Source organism: Lissotriton vulgaris, chromosome 10 (assembly GCF_964263255.1).
Source record: "Lissotriton vulgaris chromosome 10, aLisVul1.2, whole genome shotgun sequence".
NCBI lineage: Eukaryota > Metazoa > Chordata > Amphibia > Caudata > Salamandridae > Lissotriton > Lissotriton vulgaris.
Genome location: NC_141698.1, coordinates 180,578,337 through 180,604,310, shown reverse-complemented (window position 1 = coordinate 180,604,310; position 25,974 = coordinate 180,578,337). Strand labels below are relative to the sequence as shown.

Here is a 25,974-nt window from a genome sequence, read left to right as displayed (position 1 = left end):
TCTGACCAGCTGGCCGCTCTCCCTGGCCATCACCACGCCCCGCCTTTAATCCTTCAAAGGGCGGTAATTGACTTTCCGACGTGGGAGACGCTTGTTGTTTGCTGCCTGTCGCTGCTTTACACGGACATTCTTTTTGGACCCTGTCAGCCCTTCACGACTTGCGGAACCCGCTTCGCGGGTCCCGCTGCGCCCAAGAGGTCGAGGGAATTTTGTAAGACATCTGCGTGGGAGGACCAGGGCTGCGAGCGTGCGGGGCAGGACTTCCAATCCCAGAAGCCCCTGCACACCGCGCCTCTGACCAGCTGGCCGCTCTCCCTGGCCATCACCACGCCCCGCCTTTAATCCTTCAAAGGGCGGTAATTGACTTTCCGACGTGGGAGACGCTTGTTGTTTGCTGCCTGTCGCTGCTTTACACGGACATTCTTTTTGGACCCTGTCAGCCCTTCACGACTTGCGGAACCCGCTTCGCGGGTCCCGCTGCGCCCAAGAGGTCGAGGGAATTTTGTAAGACATCTGCGTGGGAGGACCAGGGCTGCGAGCGTGCGGGGCAGGACTTCCAATCCCAGAAGCCCCTGCACACCGCGCCTCTGACCAGCTGGCCGCTCTCCCTGGCCATCACCACGCCCCGCCTTTAATCCTTCAAAGGGCGGTAATTGACTTTCCGACGTGGGAGACGCTTGTTGTTTGCTGCCTGTCGCTGCTTTACACGGACATTCTTTTTGGACCCTGGCAGCCCTTCACGACTTGCGGAACCCGCTTCGCGGGTCCCGCTGCGCGGGTCCCGCTGCGCCCAAGAGGTCGAGGGAATTTTGTAAGACATCTGCGTGGGAGGACCAGGGCTGCGAGCGTGCGGGGCAGGACTTCCAATCCCAGAAGCCCCTGCACACCGCGCCTCTGACCAGCTGGCCGCTCTCCCTGGCCATCACCACGCCCCGCCTTTAATCCTTCAAAGGGCGGTAATTGACTTTCCGACGTGGGAGACGCTTGTTGTTTGCTGCCTGTCGCTGCTTTACACGGACATTCTTTTTGGACCCTGTCAGCCCTTCACGACTTGCGGAACCCGCTTCGCGGGTCCCGCTGCGCCCAAGAGGTCGAGGGAATTTTGTAAGACATCTGCGTGGGAGGACCAGGGCTGCGAGCGTGCGGGGCAGGACTTCCAATCCCAGAAGCCCCTGCACACCGCGCCTCTGACCAGCTGGCCGCTCTCCCTGGCCATCACCACGCCCCGCCTTTAATCCTTCAAAGGGCGGTAATTGACTTTCCGACGTGGGAGACGCTTGTTGTTTGCTGCCTGTCGCTGCTTTACACGGACATTCTTTTTGGACCCTGTCAGCCCTTCACGACTTGCGGAACCCGCTTCGCGGGTCCCGCTGCGCCCAAGAGGTCGAGGGAATTTTGTAAGACATCTGCGTGGGAGGACCAGGGCTGCGAGCGTGCGGGGCAGGACTTCCAATCCCAGAAGCCCCTGCACACCGCGCCTCTGACCAGCTGGCCGCTCTCCCTGGCCATCACCACGCCCCGCCTTTAATCCTTCAAAGGGCGGTAATTGACTTTCCGACGTGGGAGACGCTTGTTGTTTGCTGCCTGTTGCTGCTTTACACGGACATTCTTTTTGGACCCTGGCAGCCCTTCACGACTTGCGGAACCCGCTTCGCGGGTCCCGCTGCGCCCAAGAGGTCGAGGGAATTTTGTAAGACATCTGCGTGGGAGGACCAGGGCTGCGAGCGTGCGGGGCAGGACTTCCAATCCCAGAAGCCCCTGCACACCGCGCCTCTGACCAGCTGGCCGCTCTCCCTGGCCATCACCACGCCCCGCCTTTAATCCTTCAAAGGGCGGTAATTGACTTTCCGACGTGGGAGACGCTTGTTGTTTGCTGCCTGTCGCTGCTTTACACGGACATTCTTTTTGGACCCTGGCAGCCCTTCACGACTTGCGGAACCCGCTTCGCGGGTCCCGCTGCGCCCAAGAGGTCGAGGGAATTTTGTAAGACATCTGCGTGGGAGGACCAGGGCTGCGAGCGTGCGGGGCAGGACTTCCAATCCCAGAAGCCCCTGCACACCGCGCCTCTGACCAGCTGGCCGCTCTCCCTGGCCATCACCACGCCCCGCCTTTAATTTTATGGACATCCTATTTAAGTGAAGGTTCTACCCGCTACGCGGGAGCGTCCCGGGAGAAGCCCGGGACAAGGGCGGGACCGTCTGTGGCCGTCCGGGGCCTGAGGAGGCCGGGCTGGGCCATACCATTAATATTTTCTACCCGACCATCTATTCATGAACCTTATTATTTGGTAAATATTATATTGTGACTGCTCGTGTCTAAAGTGTTGTTAAAATATTGAGGCCTGAGTGGCATTGCTGATTAAGTATTAAGGTTGGTTATAGCATTGCTAGTTGTATATTTATAAAAGGAATACCAAAAATGCCCCTAAGGTCTGGTAAGGAGAGGGAAGTTCAGGTCTCAACCTCGAATGGTACTTTTACTGGTACAATCGATCAGTTTTGTAAGCGTTCTACTGCTATATTAGAGAAGGAGATCGCCCTGGTCGAAAAACGCCTCTCACTTGATATTATTACTGGTAAGCGGTCTTCGCTAGGTAAAATTAATGAGGCTGTCTCCCCTGTCCCACTTTCGATGCTGAATTCGGATAGTAATGCCGAAGTATTACTGGTAACTGCTCCTGAGAACCATACAGTGGAACTAGTGGATTCTTACCAGGAAGGCGCCTTTAATACCGCACATGATAATTTGCAAAATAGCGGGACTATTTGTTTAGATCAGTCCAGGGATAATACTGGTCTTTCAGACTCACCAAACCTTAACATTAGCACTGAACTATTGGATTCCCCCTCTCATCCACAACAAACACCCACTCACAACGCTGGGAAACGCAAGAGGGTAGACTCACCGGTCATAGAGGAACAAACTGAGGGGTTGGGAAATGCCCTATCCTCCCCCCCACAGCTACCCAATATTAACGCTACTGTCCAGCAAGGGGGAGGTGAGACTATGATTAGCATTACAGAAGAGATATTTTTGGCTAAAATTGAGTTGCTATTCAAATCCTTACTCTTACCTCTTTTTGAAAGGACAAGGCTACTAAATACTAAAATGGATTCTATAGATTCGCTAGTGAAGGACAATATAGCTACTTCTGACAGAATCCTCGCCAGTTTAGCAACTGCTGGTTTGACCACTCCTGTCCCGACTACTCTGAAGCCCAATATTAAGACAAATGTCAAAGCGGGGGTAAATAATTTACAAGTGGGACCCTCTATATCCAAGGCCCCGCTAGCAAAAACTGTACCCGATCCTAAGAAAGTAGCTCCTACAGTGAACCCTGCAAGGCAAAATCCTGTTAAAAACCAGCAGGTTCCGAAAAATTCAACTTCTGTTAGGAGCAAAAATATTAGTCATCAGTCCATTGCCAAACCCATCCCAAAGAAACAGTGTGTGAACCTCCCACCGGAGTCAGTACCCTATACAATTGTTTTAACTGGTGTGGCCCCGCTTGTAGATGGCAAGAGAGAAACTCACAAGGATCTCTACAATAAGGTCACATTCTGGCTTAATAAAAACCGGCCACTACCTCCTAATTTAAATCCTGAGATACTTAATGTAAGGAGGGTGGATTGGATTGGCTATGGTAAGAAAGATCTTGAGGGGGATTGCGTGGTGGTTAGCTTCAGAGAGCCCTGGGTTGCCGAATACATTTGCAGGGAACCAAGATTCGGTAGAGTTGGGGATGTACAAACTCTACTACTGCATTATTTTTATCCAGCTCTATACACAAATAGATCCCACACCCCGTTTCATCATTCCAGAAGGGACAGGACTGGAGGGAGATTTAATTTTGACACCCCACTTTATCCAATGTTCTATCCCCACCTTGCGAACCGGTTTGCTCCCCTTTCCGGCCTGGAGGGTGTGGATTGACATGATATAGTACAACCGATTAATGGGTGTTCCAGTGCTGTAGTAACGTGTTCCTTAAAAAATGTGTGTGTCCCTAGGGCAGAGACCGTCCCTGTGTTCAGCGTTAATCCACAGAGGGTGGAAACAAGGGAAGCACCCTTGTTAGGTATCCCTGGACTGACGATCACTAAGGCTGACGTTAACCCAACCATTAAGATGGTAGAGAAAACAATTCACACCCTCGCAGTCTTGTCTTGGAATATAGCGGGCTTAAAGGGGAAAGTGTCAGAGGCTGATTGGGGCTCCTTTGTGGATTTACATGATGTTATTATCCTGCAGGAAAGCTGGTCAACCGACGCTATTTATCGGGTCGGTTATCTTAATTACCATAAACCAGCTAGTAAGGGACCAAAGGGTCGCCCCTCAGGAGGCCTAGTTATTTGGATTAGACAATCATTAGCCATTACCATCACGGAAATCCCTACTCTGAGCAATGATATCCAAGCGTTGAAACTGTCCGGTAAAAATAATCAGGACTTTTTTCTGTTTAATATATATGCTAGAGGGTTACCAGGTGGGAAGCCTGCGGGAGTGGTAGCTGAACTTGACTGCCTACTGAATAACATTAGCAGTGACAAATGTGTTATGGTGGCAGGCGACTTCAACTGCTGCTTTGAACCATTTCCTAATCTTGATGGTGGGGGTTATGGGGATATCGATCAGATTTGGAATATTCCTCCTTTGTCTATCCCTCCAATCAAAAAAGTAACGGAGGCAGCCATGCAGTGGTTGGGTCTCTGCCTGGAATGGGACTTGCGTGCAGCGAATGGTAGGACCAAATCAGACCAGATGGGAAAAGTTACATTCGATAACTCCCTTAACTCGAGCCGCATAGACTATTTTTTGATAAAGATAGAGTTTTGGAAAATACTGGTGGACATGGAAATAGTCACTAGATCTGAGAGTGATCATAACCCCTTGATTATAAAACTTTCTGTGGATGAGGGTCTTCACATGAACCCTGAAACTAACATTGACACAGCAGATGCTGGCCTCACAAATGATTGTAGGAGGGTAAGATGGGCTGGGCTCCAAGACAATACTGCCATCATTAGCAAGATTGCCATGGAGGTCCTAGCGGCTACAAGACAGATGGTACCCATACTTGAGGCTGGAACTTCACTCGATCAGATTGGGACAATTCACGAGTCACTTTTTAGTAAACTAAAATCTTTTTTTACCAAACCTGTGAAAGGAGGGAAAAAGGTCCCAGCAGGATCCAGGTTGAAATGGTATGATAAGACATGTAGTATTGCCCACAGCTCCCTGTTAAAGGCCATTAAATCTAAATCATGCCCGGATATAAGGACAGCCAGGGTGAATTATAAGAAAGCACTAAAAGAGGCAAAAATTAAATGGGATGACCAGCGTTGGTTAGATTTATACCAGGCAAGTACCTCTTCTAATCAACAGAAATTTTGGGAGGTTGTGAAATGGGGTGGGGCGGGAGAATTACATATTCCAGTAAACCATGTTTCGGCAGAGCAATGGGTCAAGCACTACGAGGCACAGTTCAGCCACACGGAACGGATCTCCCTTACTACCATTAGGGAAGATGCCAGTGTGCAGTCTGAGGTGGCCTCACTTGATCACATTGTTTTTACCGAAACTGAAGCTATTTCTGCTCTTAAACAAGTGCAGAATGGCAAAGCCCCTGGCATGGACTGCATCCCTGCGGACCTCTTCAAATATGACCAAACACACTGGGTCCCGTATATATTAATTTTAGCAAATGCTATAGCTAGAGGGACCAGGATCCCAAATTCCTGGAAAGGGGCCGAAATTTTGCCAGTGCACAAAAAAGGGGATAGGTCTGATGCGGGAAATTATCGCCCCATCAGCCTCATCGACGCCCTACAAAAAGTAATAGCTAGAATGCTGTTAGTGAAAATCCACTCGTGGATGACAGAAGTAGATATTCTGTCTCCAATGCAGGCGGGTTTTAGAGCACACATTAGCACAGTTGATCAGATATTAAGATTCGTCATGATTTATTGGAAAACTGTGCTATTGAGAGATGGGAAGATCTTCGCTGCATTTGTGGATCTCAAATCAGCGTTCGATCTGGTCCCCAGGGAGAAGATGTGGGCAGCCTTGAGAAGGATGGGGGTCCCTAGTGCTCTATTAGAGCTTACCATCAGGATGCACGAGGGTAACTTTGCAAGAGTCAGATGGGGTCATCAGGGCCAGGTTACCGATTCCTTCCCCGTAACTCGCGGTGTGAGGCAGGGTTGTGTCCTGGCCCCTACCCTATTTGTACTCTTTATCAACCAGGTGGTAAAGTTTCTCTCAGATACCCCCACCGATGCACCTTCATTGGGTGGGTCCAAATTCCCTCTTTTAATTTTTGCAGACGATACCCTCATATTGGCCAAGACGCAGAAGGGTTTACAGGCAGCAATAAATAAATTCATGGACTTTTGTACTATGAATGATCTTGAGATCAATATTAATAAAACCAAGTTCATGGTCCTAACTAAGAAAAAGCCACTGAGGGGACATGTTTTAATGAATGGGTCTAAACTGGAGCAGGTTGATGTAATGACTTATCTTGGTGTTACTTTGGATTATAGACTACAATGGAAAGATCAAGTAGCGGCGCTTTGCCTGAAATTTGCCCGCCTGACTGGTTGTCTAGTCAAAGAGCAGCGGTGTTCCCTGACTAAAAGAGTACTGCCCGCACTTAAAATTTATAGTGCTAAAATCAGTTCAGCCATATTATATGGGGCCGATATTTGGGGTTGTGTGGACCTATCTGTCCTGGATAGGATACAGAATAAATTCCTCCGAAACCTAGTTAGTCTCCCCCCCTCAACACCAGTTCTTCCACTCCTGATGGACATGGGCATGCATACTATTAAACACCAGGCCCTCTATAGGATGGTGGCATTATGGAGACGTATTTGGTCCACCCCGGAGTTGGCCATGTTTGCCCGGGAATTACAGGATGTGAGAACGCAACAAGGGGCAGGTGGCATACCATGGCTAAAGCTAATTAAGAACACTCTCACTGAAATGGGTCTCCCCTTGCTTTGGTCGGAGCCGGGATCTCAAACTTTCCCTACTAAGAATGAATTCAAACTTCTCTTCTGGTCCATGGTAAAAACGGAACATGTGGCATATTCTGAGAAAATGAATTTGACAGGCCAGTTCTTGCTCCACAAAGTAGTACCTAATAAAGAAGTATATTGGGATGTTATCCTTAAAACATTAGACAGGAAACTATACCATCAGTTCCGTGTAGGTACACTGCCGCTGAGGGTTTTTACTAGCGGCTGGCAGAGGTCAGAGTCAAGTTTCTGTCCCTGTTGTACTGTTTGTAATGAAACAATTGGCCACTTTTTATTTGTTTGTTCTGCTTATTGTGAACCACGTAATAAGTGGCTGAAACCCATATGTACTAGACTTAACACCCGAGTGAGTAGTGAAGCACTGTATATCCTGAGAACCAACACATCTGAATGGCTAACCATAGGATTGGCCAAATTCCTTGGGTGGGCCTGGTTGATAAGGATAAAATCAATCAGTCAGCTCATAGTATCTTGACCTAAATAAACTTGTATACTGTGTTACCCCACTGGTTTTTCTGGCCTACGATTTTATCAGTATTGATGATCTGCTAAATTTTATATGTCCAAATGTTTTAAAATTTCCTCTGACGTCTTTATAAGTATGTTTAATTGAGATTTTTAACTAGATTAGTTTTGTCTTTACCTTAATTGCCTTGTTTCTTTTTGATTTGGTTAGTATATGTATTTAAATATTTATGATCTTATGACTTTGTTGTACAATTGTATTTAAAGTAATTTTGTGTATATGTGTGTCTTTTATGATGAAAAATCGAAATAAAGACGTTAAAAACTGAACTGAATATGTGATCCAGCGTACTCTTGTCGAGCTCCCATTCGTGGGAGAGGGATTTCTGTCTGCTTAGGGCGTCCGCAATGGTGTTGTCCTTGCCCGGGACATAGTCCGCCCTGAGCGTGATCCCATGGAGTACAAGCCAGTTCCAGACCTTTTGCGATTTGCGTGATAGAGTGAGCGAACGCGTTCCTCCCTGTTTGTTGAGATAGTGCATCGTCGTGGTGTTGTCCGTTCTGACGAGCACCTGGGAGTTCTGGATGCGTGGTAAGAAGGCTTGTAGTGCCAGGTACACAGCTCTCAGCTCCAGAAGATTGATATGGAGTTGCCTTTCCTGATTTGTCCATTTGCCGCTTATTCGGAGGTCCTGGAGGACAGCTCCCCAGCCTTCCAGGGATGCATCTGTGGTGATCGGATTGGTGTCACTACAACGCATGCTTTTACATCGCATGCCTTTACAACGCGGTTTTTACCACGCAGTCCATTACAACGCATAATGCTTTTAGGCGCTGGATAGTGAATTATTTAATTTACTATTCCAACTCCAGTCCCCGTGGATAGCAGGGAAGGTGTTGGATAGTAAATTAAATATATTCCCTATCCTAGAGCGCCCCCCAGCGCAATGCGTTGTAATGGTATGCGTTGTAATGGTTGCGATGTAATGGTAGTGCGTTGTAAAAAATGCGTTGTAAGTGATGTTCCCCGTGGTGATCACCAGAGGTGCTGCTGGAAGTAGGAACAGCAGACCTATAGACAAATTCTTGTGATTTTTCCACCATTCTAGGCTCTTGGATATTTGTGGTGTTATCTTCACAATGTCCTCGAAAGAACCTGTACTCTGTGTCCATTGGTTCGTGAGGGCTTCTTGCAATGGGCGCATCCTGAGTCTGCAGTGAGGGATGAGGAGTATACAAGAAGACATCATTCCTAGGAGTGATTTGCAGGTTCAAATTTTTAGGGACTTCTTTGATGCCACAGCCGTGGCGAGAGATATTTTGTTCTTCCTCTCCTTTGAAGGAAATGCCCTTGCGCATTCAGTGTTCAAGGTCGCCCCGAGGAAGGTGATGTTTCTTGTTGGGGTCATGCAGGATTTCTCGTGATTGAGAGTTAATCCTAGCTGCTGAAAAAGATTGGTGCAGGCGTTGGAAGATTCGATCGCGCCTGCAGCTGAAGGTGCCTTTACCAGCCAGTCGTCGAGATAGGGGAAGACTTGGTGACCCATTTGACGCAGGAAAGCTGCCACAGGCGAAAGGCACTTGGTGAAAATCCGCGGTGTGGATTTGAGGCCAAACGGTAGGACTTTGAATTGGTAGTGCTGTCCTGCCATCTCGAATCTCAGGAATTTTCTGTGACCCTTGAGGATCGGGATGTGGTAGTAGGCATCCTGGAGATCCAAAGATGTCATAAAATCTCCTTTTTCCAGTATGCCTAGTATTTCTTGGATCGTCACCATCCTGAACGACTGACTCTTCAGGAAAGAGTTGAGAGACCTGAGGTCTAGAATGGGCCTCCACATTTTCTCCTTCTTGCGTATAAGAAAGAAGCGGGAATAGAATCCTTTCCCTCTTAGAGACGATGGAACTCATTCGATTGCTCCTTTCTTCAACATCGCAGATATTTCCTGGAGTAGCAGGCGTAGATGTTTGTGTGGCGGCCTGCGGGGAGGGGTTGCAGGTGGGATGGTGGTGAATTCCAGGGAATGGCCGAATCTTATTAATTGAAGTACCCACCGATCTGTGGTGATGAGATGCCAATTGTCTAGGAAATGGGTCAATTTTCCTCCAATCTTTAATGAGGGATATAGTTGCTGGACTGGCTGGAGTAATTGGTCACTGGCGGCCGCCAGTGCCCCTCCTCTGGTTTTTGCCCCTGAAGTTTGACCTCCCATAAGAAGTCTGACGACCTTGTTGCTGCTTCTGTTGGTACTGGGATTTATTCTGGTAGGAATACGAGGACCTATTTTGATAGGATCCCCTGTAGGAGGACTGGCCCCTGGATTTGTTGCCTCAAAAGGACTGGTTCCGTGCCTGTAAAGTACCAAGTGCTCTGGCAGTATCAGTGTCTTTCTTTATCGTTTGGAGCGCCTCGTCAATCTTGTCCCCAAAAAGGTGTTGGCCGTCGAAGGGCATGTCCAGCACTTTCGTCTGCACCTCTTGTCTGAATGACGTTGCCTTAAGCCATCCTTGACGGCGCAGGACTGCTGCCCCAGCTAGTTGTCGAAAGCCAGTCATGGCTGCATCTATGGCACAATCAATGATCTCAGCTGCCGAGGTTTGACCCTCCGTAAGCAGTGCCTTGACTTCCTCCTGAACTGTGTCTGGCAGTTCCGCTATATATGGGACTATATCTTCCCAGAGCTGGCAGTTATAACGCCCCAACAGGGCTATGGAGTTGGCCACCTTGATGGTCATGGCCGATGTTGTTGTATACCGTTTACAGATTGTGTCTAACTTCCTGCCTTCCTTGTCCGGAGGGGCTGACAGAGGAGAGGAAGGGTTGCGAGAATTCTTTTGGGCCGCCTGGGTTACGACCAAATCCGGTTTCGGGTGCCCATTAAGGCAAGCTGCCGCTGTGGTTGGAGCCTTGTATTTTTTATCCAGGGGTGGAACAACCGCAGGTACAGAGGCCGGCGTCAGCATCAGTTTCTTTCCCTGGTCCCAGAGAAATCTATTATTGGGATAGACTTCGTTGTTTTCTGTGTTTGCTCTTTGAAGTCATGTAAGAAGCACTCAGTCTCAGTTGATTCCATCACCATATGAAATCGCTTTGCCGCCCTTTCCACTATTCTATGGAAACCAACAATGTCCACTGGTGGTGAATCTGCCTGGCGTGGTTGGGGTGAAGGTGGGGAAGATGCCACATACTCTTCCTCCTCTTCGTGGTCCGACTGGATTTCTTGGACTTCCCCCTCTTCCAGTTCCTCATCTTCCTCATCTGATGATTCTATCACCTGAGGTCGCACTTTCTCATGGCGGACCTGAGTAGGTGGCCGAGTCTGTTTTGGGGCTGCCGCTGGTGTATTTGTAGCAGGCGTCGGGCCCCCTGTCTCAGTTGCCGGTGTTTCTGGGAAACGTTGTTTGTAGTCCTGGATAAGGAATTTAAGGTCATTAACAATTGAAGCGGGAAGGCATACCATCGGGGTGACCTCCGTGCAAACTTGAGCTTCGAAAGAGTGTTCCTGGTAGCTCATTTCCTCCTGTTCCTCCTACGTGCTCTGACATTTTACGTGAAGGTCTGAAATGGAAGTAGCCTGATCCAGAAGTTCTTCTTCTTCAGATTCTTCACTCTGGAGAATTTCTGTAGGCAAATGAGTTTGCACTTTACTTGGTGACGTTGTTTCCGGTGTAATCTGCTTCTTGGTTAGTTTGCCAGACGCAGAACCTGCTGCAGGAGCCCCTGCCGTCGTTTCTGGTGTTGTTGACGGTGGCAGGGTCAGAGACGACGTTTCTACCAGCTTGAATTTCTTCCACGGCTCAGAAATGGCCAATGTCGATGACGATTCCCCCGTCGACGGTGCCCTCGTCGACGGTAAGACCTTCGTCGACGGTGCCTCCGTAGACGATAATTTCATCGTCGTAGACGATATTTTCATCGTCGTCGGCGATGCGCTCGTCGACGCTTCATTCCTCGTCGACGGTGATCTCGTCGTCGACGTCTTCGACGTCTTCGTCGTCGTCAACATACCCGTCGATGGGGGGCTCTTCATCGACGACGCCGTCGTCGACGGGACAATCTTCGTCGTCGAGGTTTTGGACGTCGACGACGGTTTCAGCAGAATTATAGATGGAATAGGTTTACCTGCTGACGACGATGAAGGAGTTGTCGTCGTCGATGGGAAAACCGACGACACTGTCGTCGTCGACACAGTCGTCATCGCTGTGGTGACGTGAACTGGCGCCATAATTCTTTTTTGCGCTGAGGAGGATGTCGCAAGTTTGCTGGACGACTGTGTAGGCGTCTTAAAAGTCTGAGAGTCCTTTACAGACACTGAAGAGGTCGTTGATCTTGCCTCTGAAGACTTCTTTTGTGCCTTCATAGGAGGAGTGTCTGAGGGGCCAGGGGAAGCCACCCATGGCCTCTTCAGGGAGACTTCTGAGGTCATTGAAATGCTCCCCTCTGAAGATTCCACATTTTCCCTCTCTTTGAGCCTGTCCAGCCAGATGAGCAGGCGACCTTCTCTGTCCCTCAAGGTCTTGTTAGGGAAAGACCTACATATCTTACAGTCTTTAGGGACGTGGTCTGGATAAAGGCAATATAAGCATAGAGCATGCTTATCCTCAACATGTAGCCTTTTCTTCCCACATGAAGAGCAGGCCCTGAAAAGGGCTTTCTTCTGGGATTCAGACATGTCAGAATTTTGAAGAAATAAATCACTTACTGCAGTGATAAGTGGTTTGAAGTAATCCTTGTCGAGATTTAGAAGAAAGAAGTCACTTTTTGAAGAGATCCTGAGGGGAACTCAGGCTGGAGACTCCCTAGCACAACGTGAGGTAGAAAATCTGAGAAACTGAGGCTCCTGTCAGGAAGGTTCTAGAGGGAGGTGATAGCTGATTGGCTGACTCTAAGAGTTTGGTCCTTTTTGCATAAGGACAAGGATAGGCTACTAAGGTGAGGCCCTTAGGCCTATTTTCTCTATGTATGTCTATAGGACATTACTTTTCTATGTACCGGAGGCTCCCGTCTCGACGACGGGGAATGATTCAGGCATGTGAATCTATGAAAGACACCCCTAATACTGGATAACCTGATAGACTGGTGCCTCTGTGGTGAAGGTTCTAAAGGGTGAACTTTGGGTCATTACTCAAGCGCTAGGATACCCGTAGGGTGGCATTTTTGCGCTATATAAATCTCTATTTCATTTCATTCATCACATTTCATTACTAATAAGCTATTAAAGTGAATGTATTTAGCATTAACTTCAATGTAAATATCTGATTTACTGCTTTCTATGATACCGTGGGACTCCCATTTCATTGACGGGGAGTGAATCAAGCATGTGAATGTATGAAATATCCAATAATGGAGAATAGCAGGGGCTAGCCGTTTTGGACTATCTGCAGGGCCCATTTGTTGAAGGTTATTGCTCACCATCCGTAGAGAAAATGAGTGAACCTGCCTTCCATAGGGTGGTCGTGAGAAGAGGAAACTAAACCGGCTTGGAGGCTCCAATCGCTGGAGGGGGAGGGATGGATGGATGGATGGAGGGGCGGGGCCAGGGGATGAAGTTGCCCCTGCTGGCCTGTACACTGCCAGCTAGATCCCCTTCCATGACCTCAAAAGAACTGATTGGCCTTGATGTTGCCTGAAGGTGAAGCCCCTAGTAGTGCCTGAGAAGTGACCAAATTGATGTGGATACTGCCTTTCTGGCGCAGATAGGCACAGGGAGTGTGCAGCTGCTCTGCTTTATATAAAGAGCTGGTGGGGTCAGCCGTCTTGCCAAAGAGGTGAGAACCATCAAAAGGGATATCCATGAGTGACACCTGGACATCACCCGAAAAGCCAAAGGATCTCATGTACACATCGCACTGGAGAACCACACCAGTACCGACCTCTCTTCCCAAGCATCAGTGGTGTCTAAATCCTGACTAGATGACATACTAGGCTGTATCCTGGCAATCATGAATGGTTTGTGCTAAACTGGCCCAGAACTCCTAAGGGACTGTCAGCGAAATTTCAGCCACAGAGTCCTATAATGCATTTGAGTAGCGTTCCAGCAGTCAGCTGGTGTTGACGAACCAAAAGGGAAGGCTGGAGGATGAAAACAACCTCTTCCCAAATGCCTCCATCCTCTTCGGCTCACTATCTGGTGGAAAAATATAGAAGAAATTAGAGTTGGCTCTGTTGCTGGTGGCCTGTACCACCAAACTCTATGGAATAGGATGCTGCGTAAGAAAGCCAGGGTCACGAGGAGCTGTCCTATATGGATGAGCCACATGTCTGTTTACTTGTGGGCCTAAACAAAGTTTTACTCTAGAGCCTATGACAGAATCTTTAAATGCTTCAGTAAATGGAAGAAGAGGTTCTGAGTTAGATTGTCTGGGTTGTAGGACCTTCTTGGGGATGTTGGTCTTTACATATGGACGGCTGCTGCAAATCTAGGACTTCAGCCTCACTTTTAGGGGAAGTATCGAGCCCACTGACCTTTCTAGGTCCATACAGAAATTGTTTTTATCGTATTGTGAAAAAAATCACCCCTCCCTCACCAAAAGCAGGTTGGCTCTGACAAGAATCTGACCCGAAGAGTTGTTGAACTACTGAAAGACTGTCTCTTGGTAAAGGCATTGTCTTGTCGGAGTCAGAAGTACTGGGGGTGGGCCACATGAGAACTGAACTCAAGACACAACTCTGGCTGAGGTTGGGATGCGTTTGCTAGGGTGTAGGACAGAACAATGGACTTGACTTCCTCTGTGCCCACGATGATGTGCCAAGAATCAGCATTGGCAGAGGGGTGATGGCAGAAGGTGGAATCTGCTCTGCAGTTAGAGCTGAACTCGTTACAGATTTAAAACACAAGCAGCAATGAGGATGGAACCACTGGGGCGCTATGGCGCTCCAGAGGGAACCGGTAGGTGCTGAGGATGAGAAGCATGGCTTCTTTAAAAAGTCTTCATCAGCTGTGACGTCACCGACTGATCACAGAAACTCAGGGTGCAGCGGAACAGTCTATCAGCTCCTCGATAGTAGACAGGAAGTGAAACTGCAAGGCACCTTGACTTCCCCCTGACTTATCAGGAGAGTGGACAGGACGGAACGAGTTCTGCTTACATTTCTTATGTTTCTTCTTCGATTCTGAATACACAAACACTAGGACTGGCCTCGAAAATGGGAACTGGTCAGTGTCCTTTACTTCAAGAAGGACTATTTTTATGTGATTTTTGACAATCCTCAGTGACATACTTCTTGGAGTCTTGGTCCTCGAAAGTATTTGGATTTATCAGGGCACACACCACACACAACTGGTAGTCATTGCATGACCCAAGGAACCAGAGGCACACTTTGTGGAGATATGTCACGGAAACTTGCTTGCGACAATCCCTACAAGGTTTATAGCCTATGGTTTTAGGAGCCGACATTCCCATGGCATACTGGAAAGGGTTTTGAGTAGAAAACAGCTAGTGTCAACTGATGAGAAACAAGCATTGGCATAGCCAATAAGTCTGGTCTTTGGGACCTTATAAGTATTTACTTATGCAGTACAATATCCTTAGTGCAACAACATCAACTGTTGGATGGTTAAACACTTATAAGGTCCAAAAGGCGAAACCTATTGGCTATGCCAATGCTTGTTTTTTTATAGACACAGGGAGGTTATATCATTTGCCCAGAGACACAGGATGCCGAGCCCAAGCTGGAATTGGAATCAGGTGGTGATGAGTGGTGTGTGGTGGTGGTTACTGTTGTTGTATCATCGTCCTAACAAAGCGAACAGCTATGATTATGGTCATAACCAAATACCAGGTCCACTGAACCGTTTTTGTTTAGGTGTGCGTAGGACAGTTTCTTCCTGTAACATAATTCTAAAGCTAATTTCAGTTCCTTTGCTGCATACAAAGGTAAATTCCTCCCCCACTCCCCAACCTTCACTACAAACACCATATCTACCTCACCCCATAATGTCAAAACCTAGGCTCTAATTATCTTTTTAGCCCATGCCAGAACGGTATCTTTGTTGTTCAAGAATATACACACCGGGCTTTAAGTGGGATGAAAAAACTTGGGGGGTGGGGGGGGGGGGGTGGTAGGGCTCTCAAAGGGGCTTGACCATTGTAATGAAGGGTGTGGCTTAAAAACACATAAGCTAAACATCTGTGCTTAGCATAGTGTGCCGCCCGACTAGTATTTTGCGGTTTCTGTCATTGTATCCAGATATATGATACGACAAGTAACATCATACCTACAACAAGCCAGGAGTATTGGCTTTGTCAAAAGTTGTTAGTTGCATAAGATAAATAAGCAGCAACTATGGCTTGTATATAGTATTGAAAAAGCTTCCACTTAAAGCCCTGGTGACACCACAACAGTGTTGCTGCTCCCGAGTTTCAAAAAGAGAAGGGAAATCCAGAGAGAAAATGACTCTCTTTAAAGGATTTCTCTTCCCCTAAAACAGCTCACCTGGTATGACACTAGTGAGAAGTGAGCAGTGTGTACAAGCACATCGATGTGCCTGCTGTCACTGCAGTCTGGGAAAAAAACCGGACCGCATGTGCCAGGGCACAAAACAGAGCTCAATAGAGACCCGTTTCGAGGCCTCCTTAAAAAACTGCTGATGCTCAGCACTGTTGAGACCCGGCCCACTTGAAGCCCTGTATACACACATCATATTGTTGAATGGAGCCCCATCTCTGCCTGTGTTTTTTCTACTTTAGGGGCAGAATGAAATAACTGATGCCAGTGACCACCAATACCCTGGTGTTAGAAGTCACTAAAACCATGATGCGGTTGCTAAACACAGACTGACTCATGGGCACTGCCACAGGGAGCGTTGTTGATAGAAGTCCATAAGGTCACTGGCGGGTGCGGACGATGAGACTTTCGGCAAGCGTTAAACCTAGAGGCAGTGACTGGTGCTTGGATCATGGTGTGTGCTAAACAGTGGCTGAAGTGGGCGGGATCGGAGTGGCGTGATGTGTCCATAATGTTTAAATTTAAGCAAAACTGTTCCTTTACTTTTAGTAAAAAGACATTCCTGGACAGTTAATTTACAGAGCGGAAATCTTTAACTGAAATGTAAGGCAGGGAGTGCTGTGAAAACGGGGAAGGGTCAGGCAGGTAAACAAGCCATATTGCCAGGGTACCTGCTTGCCTGACAGAAATGTAAATGAGCGCAACTGGTTAATCTGCAAATGTAAAATGAAAGGGGTGCTTGGAAACCAGCATTGGGTTTTAACTAATGGGATCACTTGAAGCATCCTGATAATACAGATTCATTCTTTTTGAGTGGTATTGCAACAGAGTGACCAGCTGATCTGGGAAGCTTACGCTTTTCAAGGATAGTTAGTAAAAAATGCACTATGTACAGTCTTGACATTACCAAAATCTATATTTTGGAAGCACTTGTATCTTAAACATGTTTGCACATTCTGTAGCAGCCTATCTTATATACTATATGTAATGCAAGTGTAAAATAATGACATATATTCACAGTGCTTTCTGTCACAGACAGGGACCTCAGAGCACTAAACATAAACAAGTCACTATTCTCCACTGCACAAACTAGGATTCAGTCTGGATTTCCCACTGATTAACTTAACTTGCATTTATTTTTCATTTGAGCTGTGCTTTATTAGGTCTCGCACCTGGCGAAGCAGCGCGAAGCACTATCGCCAGCGAGACCTATTGTCGCTGACTTGACTCTCAAGGGAGACAGGAGATGGGCATGAGCAGGCCGGACTGGAAATGTGAACGCGCCGCGCACATCTCCTTTCCTCCTTGGGAGGCAAGTCAGCATGCAGTTTCACTTTCACTTTTGTGAAAACTCGCCCCAATGCGGGCCCGCTCAGTAAATAAACATTGGCACTGTGCCTTTATCGGCACAAATGAAGATTCCTCCAAACTCACCCAGTGTGGCGGCTGGCTGCGGCACGGTACTGCAGCACTCCAGCTCCTCCAAATTTCTGCCAGCACAATGCGGGGCTCTCTCCTTAGGCATGGGAGCCCGCACTGCTATCTGATGCTCCCTCGGGACTTCAGCTCCCGCACTTCACTTCCACTTTGGCGCCGGGGCTCCCTCTTCATCACAGGATCCCCGGAAGGGGACAGGCGCTGCCTACACCGGCCGCACTCGCAAGCCGCAGAGCACGCGAAAGTAACATGTACCACACATGCGCGGGCAGCCCTCGCCCTCACAGGTCTCATCCCGCCCTGATGTGTTTGCCGTTTCCTGCCTCCCGAGCTTGAGATGGGGCTGCATAGTGTCCTGCTTTGCATCTCTGGGACTGCGGCTGGATTCTTTGGTTACTGCTCGTTTTTTTTTACCTTTCAGTCAGAACTGTAACAACGTGTGAATAGCCTTATGAGGCCGCATCAGTCCTACCTGACTGACCCAGTCCAACTCCGTGTAATGATTCTTGCAGCAGCCCCTTCCCATACAATGGTGCTGCTCCTTGCTTTATGGGGTTACTTGAATAATGAACTTCAGGTGCTATAGTTAAGAGCTTTTAGTGTTGGCTCACTACTTGTTTTTTATTGCTATTTGTTGCATTTGAGTATGTCTTTACTAGCTTCCGCCTGTTGTGTCTCCCTGGTCTGTGCGGTGCTGAGAGGGAGCTGGGCACGGCCAGCCGCATGCAGTGGGCATGATTTCCCAAAGTATTATTCTTTCCAGGGGTGCTCGCTTACTTTGGTGAATGACTCCCCCCGACGCTAGCTCCTTGACCATGTCTCCTCCCTTGCCGGGAGATGCCAGCTGCGTGCGTGCATGCAGCGGGCATACCTGTCCTGCACGTCCGTGCATTTTTACTGGGGGTCTCCTTCCTTGGTGGGTGTTTCCCAGCACCCCCGGGCACCAGGGGGTGCCGGGAAATCAGGGTTGATCTTGTTCAACTACCGTGAACAAGATCGTGAAGATTGAAACACATAGGGAGGAGGAGAGCTCTTTGACCTAATAAAAGACCTTAAAACCTTCGAGGTGTGTGCCGTGAGTCTTTTCTTGGTAAATGATTTACAGCGAGATCCAGTCCTATTCTCGCCACGGGCACCAGATATTTAGTGTTCCCCCCTTCAAGGACTGCAGTCTTCCTCACAGACACGAACCCAGGTATAGGGTATATATATATATGTGCACAACTTCTCCCCTTGCAGACAGACATGAGCCACACTCGAAATACTGTGGCTTGAAACCAATTTAATGAGCAGCTGTGGGCAATCCTAACGCGTTTCATTTATCCAGTGAGCTTTGTCAAAGGTAAGCCCTGGGCACCGGAACCAATTGTAAACCTACGGAAATAATCGCATATTTAAATGTTTTTAGCCCTCTAGTGGCAGTTTTTCGATGTTTTCAGAGTGCATGCTGGTAACCGTGGTTTTTGCAAAATGGTCTCAGTGAAAACCCTCCAGTGGGTAGTGGCGGATTTGTGTATATATATCTAATCCAGGTCCTTTCCAAAGAGGTAACCCAGGGAAGGGATGGATGTTCACTATGGGAAAATGAACGAAGACCTTTATTATGAGTGACTTGGAATTCCCTGACAATCCCGGCAATGTGATCGGTGGGACGGAGGTCCGCTAGTTCTCGGACACATTCCCATACATCGGACTGAGGATATACCTGAAACCAGTGGATCTACAGGATGGCAACCTAGGAAGGGCTCTGACTGCGACCAAAACACAGTCAGCTTTCTGGAGCAAGCTCCCGTTGTCGGTGACAGGAAGGTTAGCCTTAATAAAGATGGTGATACTACCCCAGCAACTCTATTACTTCACAAACCTACCACACTATATAATACCTTCTTTCTTCCGTCCCTTGAAAAAGCTAATCAAGGACTTCATACGGGGTGACTCCAGGCACCAGGTAGCGATTTGTAAACTTTACTTTACAGGGGGGCCTAGCAGTCCCTCACCTGGAGCAATACTGTTTAGCAACACAGCTCCAATGGATCTGTAGATGGCGTGCAGGACGCCAAACGGTCGACACCGCATTCCTACAACTGCCGATGGCGGCAGCAGAACTAACTGGGCTATTTCACCCATGCTCAAAAGTCAAACCGTCCAACTCCCTACTGGTGACTGTGGCGCACAGAAGCTACCGCAGGACGCTGTACATCACTCGGAGAACAGTCCCCTACGCACTTGCACTACCACCGGAGAGCACACCCAGGGGCATCAACACCACATCACTAGCAGAACTGCAAGAGTGGTACAAAGCAGGGGTACAAACTATGGGAGATCTATACAACAAAGGCACAATAACGCCGTATACTACGCTCGTGACAGAGGCTGAAGTGCACCCAGGGCAGTTTGTACTCCACCGCTCCCTAATAGCGGCACTCACAGCAAAGTGGGACGACCTGGCAGCCGAACGCACCACACACCTCACAGTACAATGTCTGCATGTCATGGGCCAGGGGGACATCTCACTAAGTGGTTCGCCGCATCGCTCAGACACCACAAAGCTGTCACTCTAACGTCCCTCCGCCAGCACTGGGACACTGACTTGGGCCGCCCGCTCACGGAGCCAGAATGGGTCTCAGTATCAGAAGCCGCGACAAAGATCCCCAGGAATGCGCTCCTGCGCCAAATTCAATTTCACATAGTGCACAGAGCATATCGCACGCCAGTAAAGATTAACCGGTATTTTTAGAGCACCGACTAGGCATGCCCCAGATGTGGGCATGTAGATGCAGAAATTTTACATATGCTGTGGGGATGCCCGAGACTAACTAGCTGCTGGTCAGATGTGGTGGAAGCGCTGGCCCAATGCACTACCCACATTATTCCTTTTGAATAGCACATCTACTTGCTGCACCTACACCGCAGGAATCGTAACAATAATGCCACATGTAGATTCTTAGATTTGGGAATGGCAGTTGCAAAGCGTTTGATTACCAAACACTGGAAACATCCCGATCCCCAAGTATAAACATGTGGAGATATTAAATGTGCACCTGGGCCAAAGTAGAGAGCGTTGCTTTAAGACGTGAAGATACATTAGGCCTGCGTAAAATACCTCTAGCCGCACACTGGGACGCAATACTGGCGGATTTAGCGCCCCCGCGGGCTGCCGGAGCCTTGCCTCAGGTCCCAGCAGAAACCGAGACCTGACCAGCGAAGACACCCACAGATTAAAACCAGGAAAACACGCAACCTAGCACATGTCCTGCACTACACTCATAAGCACTGCTAATGCAGAGTCATTCATAATAACAAAGGGGAGGGAGGGTTTAGGCAGCACAAGCACCGGTTCCTAGTTCACACCTATTATGTATTCATTTGTCCCAGTTTAGTTAACACCCGCATCCCTGGTTTTCTTTCGAACCAAGCAGTAATGGTTGATATAAAAAGAATGGTAAAATGTGAAGCTCACAAGATAAATGCTAATAATCTTAGATGTGAGAACATGTAGCCATATGGGCAACTAAACGGATTGTACAGAAAGTGACAAATAACCTGAATATGTTGGTAAAGATTGTTAAGAATATAAAATCAATAAAAACAGATTAAAAAAAAATGAGTGACTGAATTCCCTGTGTGAAACCTATTATCGGCTCCATCAAAATCACACGTGGTATTACGGTAATTAATATGTCCAGTAATCCTGCATGTGCTACTAAGAATAAATCCTTCAGATCATACCTGGATGACTTTATTATGGTGGAAAGTCAGCAATTGTGGATTCTCACATGAGAATCGGAGTAAACGTTATGGTATCTAAACTACTCATTGCTAATTGGGCTAAATGGCATCAACCTGTGACCATGGGTTTGGTATCTGCGATAGCCTGAGTATCAGTAATAACCGGTGCAGTATTACCGGTAAGTCAAAGACCTTGGATAATGACTACGAGTCTAGGTAGAGGAATCTTAGAGAGGAATCCCAGTACTGTAAGTGTTGGCCAAGAATGCAAGTACTTGATAGTGGGGGAGAGCTGGAGTAATGTATATTGGCTCCATTATACATGGGATTATCGTATGCTGGATAAAAGAACTTGCACTGGGACTGTGTGAGGTACCTGGTACAGTAATAGTGAGGATTATTCAGTGGGGCACGGCAGACAATACTGTGTCTTTTTTTTTTGGGAAAGGACTAAATTGCTGGGGGGTGGGGTGGGAAGGTAAGAAGAGGGTATTTAAGTACCAAGCAACTTTTTGAAGCCAGACACAAAGCTTCAGAGAAAATCAGAGTATACCACTAATTCCAGTCTGAAATAGTCAGCAGTTCTTACCTGTAGTAATTCGAGATCTGATGAGTCCTCTTGTCCAGGAACCATTTCTGTCAACATTTCAGACATCACTTTGGTGTTTCCACGAACAACATCCAGCTCACTGCGCAGCCTAGCAAGCTATGGACAAGTAACCAAAAGAAAATCATTAACGTTATCTTCGGAGTTTGGCAATATTAAAGGCTTTTCATTCAGCATGTTACCATTGTAAGTTAGGAACAATTAAGGCTCGTATCTTTTTATGAAATTTTCTTATTCTGATTTAATACCTGGGAAGTCATAAAACTGAGAATGTAAGATTGAAAATGTGATCAAAGACTATACAAAGCAATGCTGTGCAAGTTTTATGCCCTCCAGAATCGCTGTTAGGTACCTTAGGAGCTAAAAGATCTGTAGTCCCTGGATGAAAAAAAAGTTAATGACACCATACAACAAAATATCCTTTATTCTTTCCATTTTATCTGTCATAAACTCAGCTCATGAGCAATTACTTTGCTACTACCAGACCTCTGGTGATTTAACCCAGCCTATGCAGTTTTCTAGGGCACTTTGTCACTCTGTCCTACCTGCCACCTCATTGTTGTTCACAGTATAGACGTCTGTCTGTAAGAAAACTGTCACAAGGTACAGCAGTCCAATTTCTTGAATGGAAGCAACCCATAACTAACTTTCAGAACATAGTAGGTACTTAGGGATGTTAAAGTCCAAGACTAGAAACATTGCGTTCTAATGTGATGGCGCAATCCTGTCCTCTTAAGAAGGGTTTCCATTTCGTCCCTTGGTCTTGTCCAAGTATGCACAAAATATTGACATTAATATTTTTACCTCAAGAGCATTTTTCAGAGACTACCACACTAAATGAGAGAAAATACTTGATATTCTGAAAATACATCAAACTCCACAGAAACATTCAATTCACTCCAATAGTGTAATGATGGGGTGAAATTATTTAGTAAAGCTTCAAAATAAACTTGATACAAGTAATTAGAAACACCGGCCACTTGGGAGGGTAAACCATTTTTTTTGCATGTTCCACAGGGAATTTTATTATGAAAAGTCATCTGTCTGCTGCCTCATGCCTAAGTTAGTGTTATACAAATACCTGTACATACCAAAATAACATAAAACATGCGTGCCTTCAAGTGCTTCTTTTCATTCCCGCAATGGCGTGGCGATATGGTTTGTTGCATTGGCAAACATGCCTTTTTTTCTCTTTATTTATCTTGGTTTCAATCGCGGCACTCGCGCTTTAACTGTAAAGATCTTAAGGCAAAGCGCGGTGCCACGATTGCTCAAATAGTAAAGAAATACTACTATTCTTTTGAACCATTCACGGCACCCGCTTAAGCTTAAGATCTTTACAGTAAAGCGCGAGTGTGGCGATAAAACCGAAGTTAAATAAAGAGAAAAAAAAAGTGTGTCCGCCATTTTTCCACTTTATTTACTTTGTTTTTAATTCCGACACCCACGCTTTGGCTGTAAACATCTCAAGCTAAAGCGCGGGTGCGCTGATTTCTTCAAAAGTAAAGAAATAGAAAAAAAGGTTATTTTCGATTTCTTTACTTTTGAAGCAACCAGGGCACACGCGCTTTAGCTTAAGATGTTTACAATTAAAGCACGAGTGCCGCAATTGCATGACAAATGCCTGTTAAGTTTGTTTTCCTGTGCAACTGGTCATTTAGGCATTGCACACAATCAATTATACTCCCGTGATTAATTACATAAACGATGAGCTGAGGGGGCATTCTGTAGGAAGGGGTATTTACAGAGCCCTCCCTCACTGTTGCAATGTTACCTCCTCCAAGCCTGTCCTGGGATTGAGGCTCTGGGGGCCCGGGACCCTGGCAGGCAGAGTTGCATATTTCCATCTGTGTAGTGTGTATTAAATTGTGGACGGCTGCTTGTTTTTGTGCAAAGGCTAGCTTTACCCGTCACATGCTGGTGGTGACTTCATGTCACTGCGCCTCGCTTGCGCTTTATTCTGAAGGCACTTCATGCTGAGAGTCACCAGCTAGACAGGTCTCTGCTAATTATTGGATGAAATCCGAGACCTGGTTTTTTAGGTCTCGCCTCTCAATGCGCATGCGCATTGAGCGGAGCGAGACTATAGGGCAGAGCTTTCCAAACTCTGTGTCGCAGCACAGTACTGTGTCGCCTGCCATGTGTGGGTGTGTCGCGCAATGAAGACGTCTGCGGGCAGATTAGGGCGAATGCTCTTTACACTGAAGGAGAGATGTTAGGCGTGCGTGAGCACGCAGCCTTGGGCGCGCATTGAACTTTGAATACGCATTCAGTCCACGGAGCAGCTTCTGCTCTCCATCCCAGGCGCTCGGTACGGCAAGTTTAGCAATTGAAAAACTCAGCATTAAATTGCATCCCCGGTGAAATGCGCTGTGTGTCTCTGGGAACACAGTATTTTTCAGCAGGGAACCGCGTGTGATGGACTGGGCTAGGCGTGTGATAGCCTCGAGCAGCAGCATGCTGGAGTTACCGACTAAGTTTTTTCTTACGCCTCACATGCATGCATTTCTTAAAAGGTTTGCAGTTTCAGAGAGCTCATCGCATTCAATCGAGCCAGCATCAACAAACAGATGGTTGTTAATTGCAACACCACAAGACACAGTTATTGGGCCTGCCTACATAAACAAGAAATTCAGCCATTCAGCTAAGATACTCCTCACCCTCCATGACAGGACTCCGGCAAAAATGGAGTGCTTCTGATATGAATTCATTTTCACCCGCTCCCTTTACTGGGCAATTACGAGACCACAAGCATACTCAACACTGTTTTAGAGAGTTGAGATCAAGGCACGCTGGTGTTAGATGCTTTTCCTGCACCACTCAGGCACGAGAAAGGCATAAATGGGGAAACTTTTTCCCCCCGTTTTTTTTCTTTGAGGTCTGCAGACTGGAATCCGACATTGTAATATAAACATTCTTCAGTTTTGATAGTGGCGCTGTGATGCAGACCGGTTCGGCGCCTCAAGGTAGCAGTAGCTGTCGTGGTTTAGATCTGACAGTGCTTGGAGTATTTTACAGAAAGGGAATACTCAATGCCCTTCGTTATTCAATTATTACCCACAGCGTTTTCTCCGGCATCAGAGATTTGGGATTGTTGGTACCTGCTTGATGTACGTATTCCCTGCTCTTTTGTGCACACTTTACATCCCTGCTGATTTCGTCAACAGTAGAGATTTTTGGGCTGTGTAGCCCAGTGCATATATTACTACGAGGCTGTACACAACGCCCACGGACTGATACTTACTGCTCTGTATTACCCACCGCAGATTGAGTACTTTCCCAGCAACAGGGACACATGGCAGAGATATAAACTACCCTTGTTACTTACCCCATATAAGCAGTGGAATAGACTATGCATTTTCTCGTGGCCTCCATATAAGAAAAAGATGGAGGCGAGGCAGATGTAATTTCTCTGAATCGGTTTGTAAAAGCACCGCTCCTGTGCGGACATCTTGGAGGGCGAAAAGTCTGAAATAATTAAGTCGGGAAAATATAAATGAGCATGCAAAAGGTCACACGCTGTTCTACCTTGCTGCTGTTTTGGATTTTGAGCAATAGGTTTGAGCAAGAGAGTGCCCTGTGCATATGTAACTAGGACAATCCCAAAGCTTCCCGAAGGAAAGATGCACAATGTGGATTTTTGAAGTTTAACTGTTTTGTGATAGCCACTTTGTAACGTTGCTGAACGCGGTTGTCTATAGTTTGTGGTTTAACCAGGTTCCTTTTCTGGGTGAAGCAAAGTGGGAAGGTTTTGGCAGTTGACTAATACTTTTGGTATTTTCAGCTCGAATATTTGGCTGGGGTGAATGCAGTTATTGATATTGAACAATAAAACTGTATGTTCTTAATATCCCGGAGTGCCTCTGTGCTGTTGAGTACTGGTAGTGCTTAATTTGCGAACAGAAGAGTGTCCGTGCCCGAAACTGTGGTGAAAAAAGTCGCCGTCCCGTGCACTTAAATTAAAGGTGCACTTAAACGTCGACGCATACAAAGGCTGGTAGTCTTAAATCCACTCCCAGACGCTCCGAGCCCTCTCTCTTGCAGGTTCCTGCTTTCTACCTTCGCAAGTGCCTGAATGTAGTGGCCCTCCAGACAAAGCACCAGGAGCAGATGGGTTGGAAAGGTCTTTGTGTTCATCACACGCCATGGTTTGTTTACACATCATAGCTGTGAAGAAGTTCTGGTCTGAGCTTGTGGTGCATTCGAGGGTGATTGGGTTAGCTAGAATTACTAATGCTGATTAG

General features: G+C 47.2%; 1 protein-coding gene across 4 annotated transcripts in view; it reads right to left on the bottom strand.

The window, feature by feature from the left end:
* The window catches only part of TOM1L2 (target of myb1 like 2 membrane trafficking protein), a 562,608-nt gene that overhangs the window by 234,560 nt on the left and 302,074 nt on the right, over positions 1-25,974 (bottom strand). For all 4 annotated transcript variants that reach the window (XM_086940832.1, XM_086940834.1, XM_086940831.1 and 1 more), the window contains exon 7: positions 21,713-21,829. In XM_086940832.1, coding sequence (XP_086796958.1) covers positions 21,713-21,829 — 117 coding nt within the window. The remainder of the gene's footprint in view (positions 1-21,712; positions 21,830-25,974) is intronic.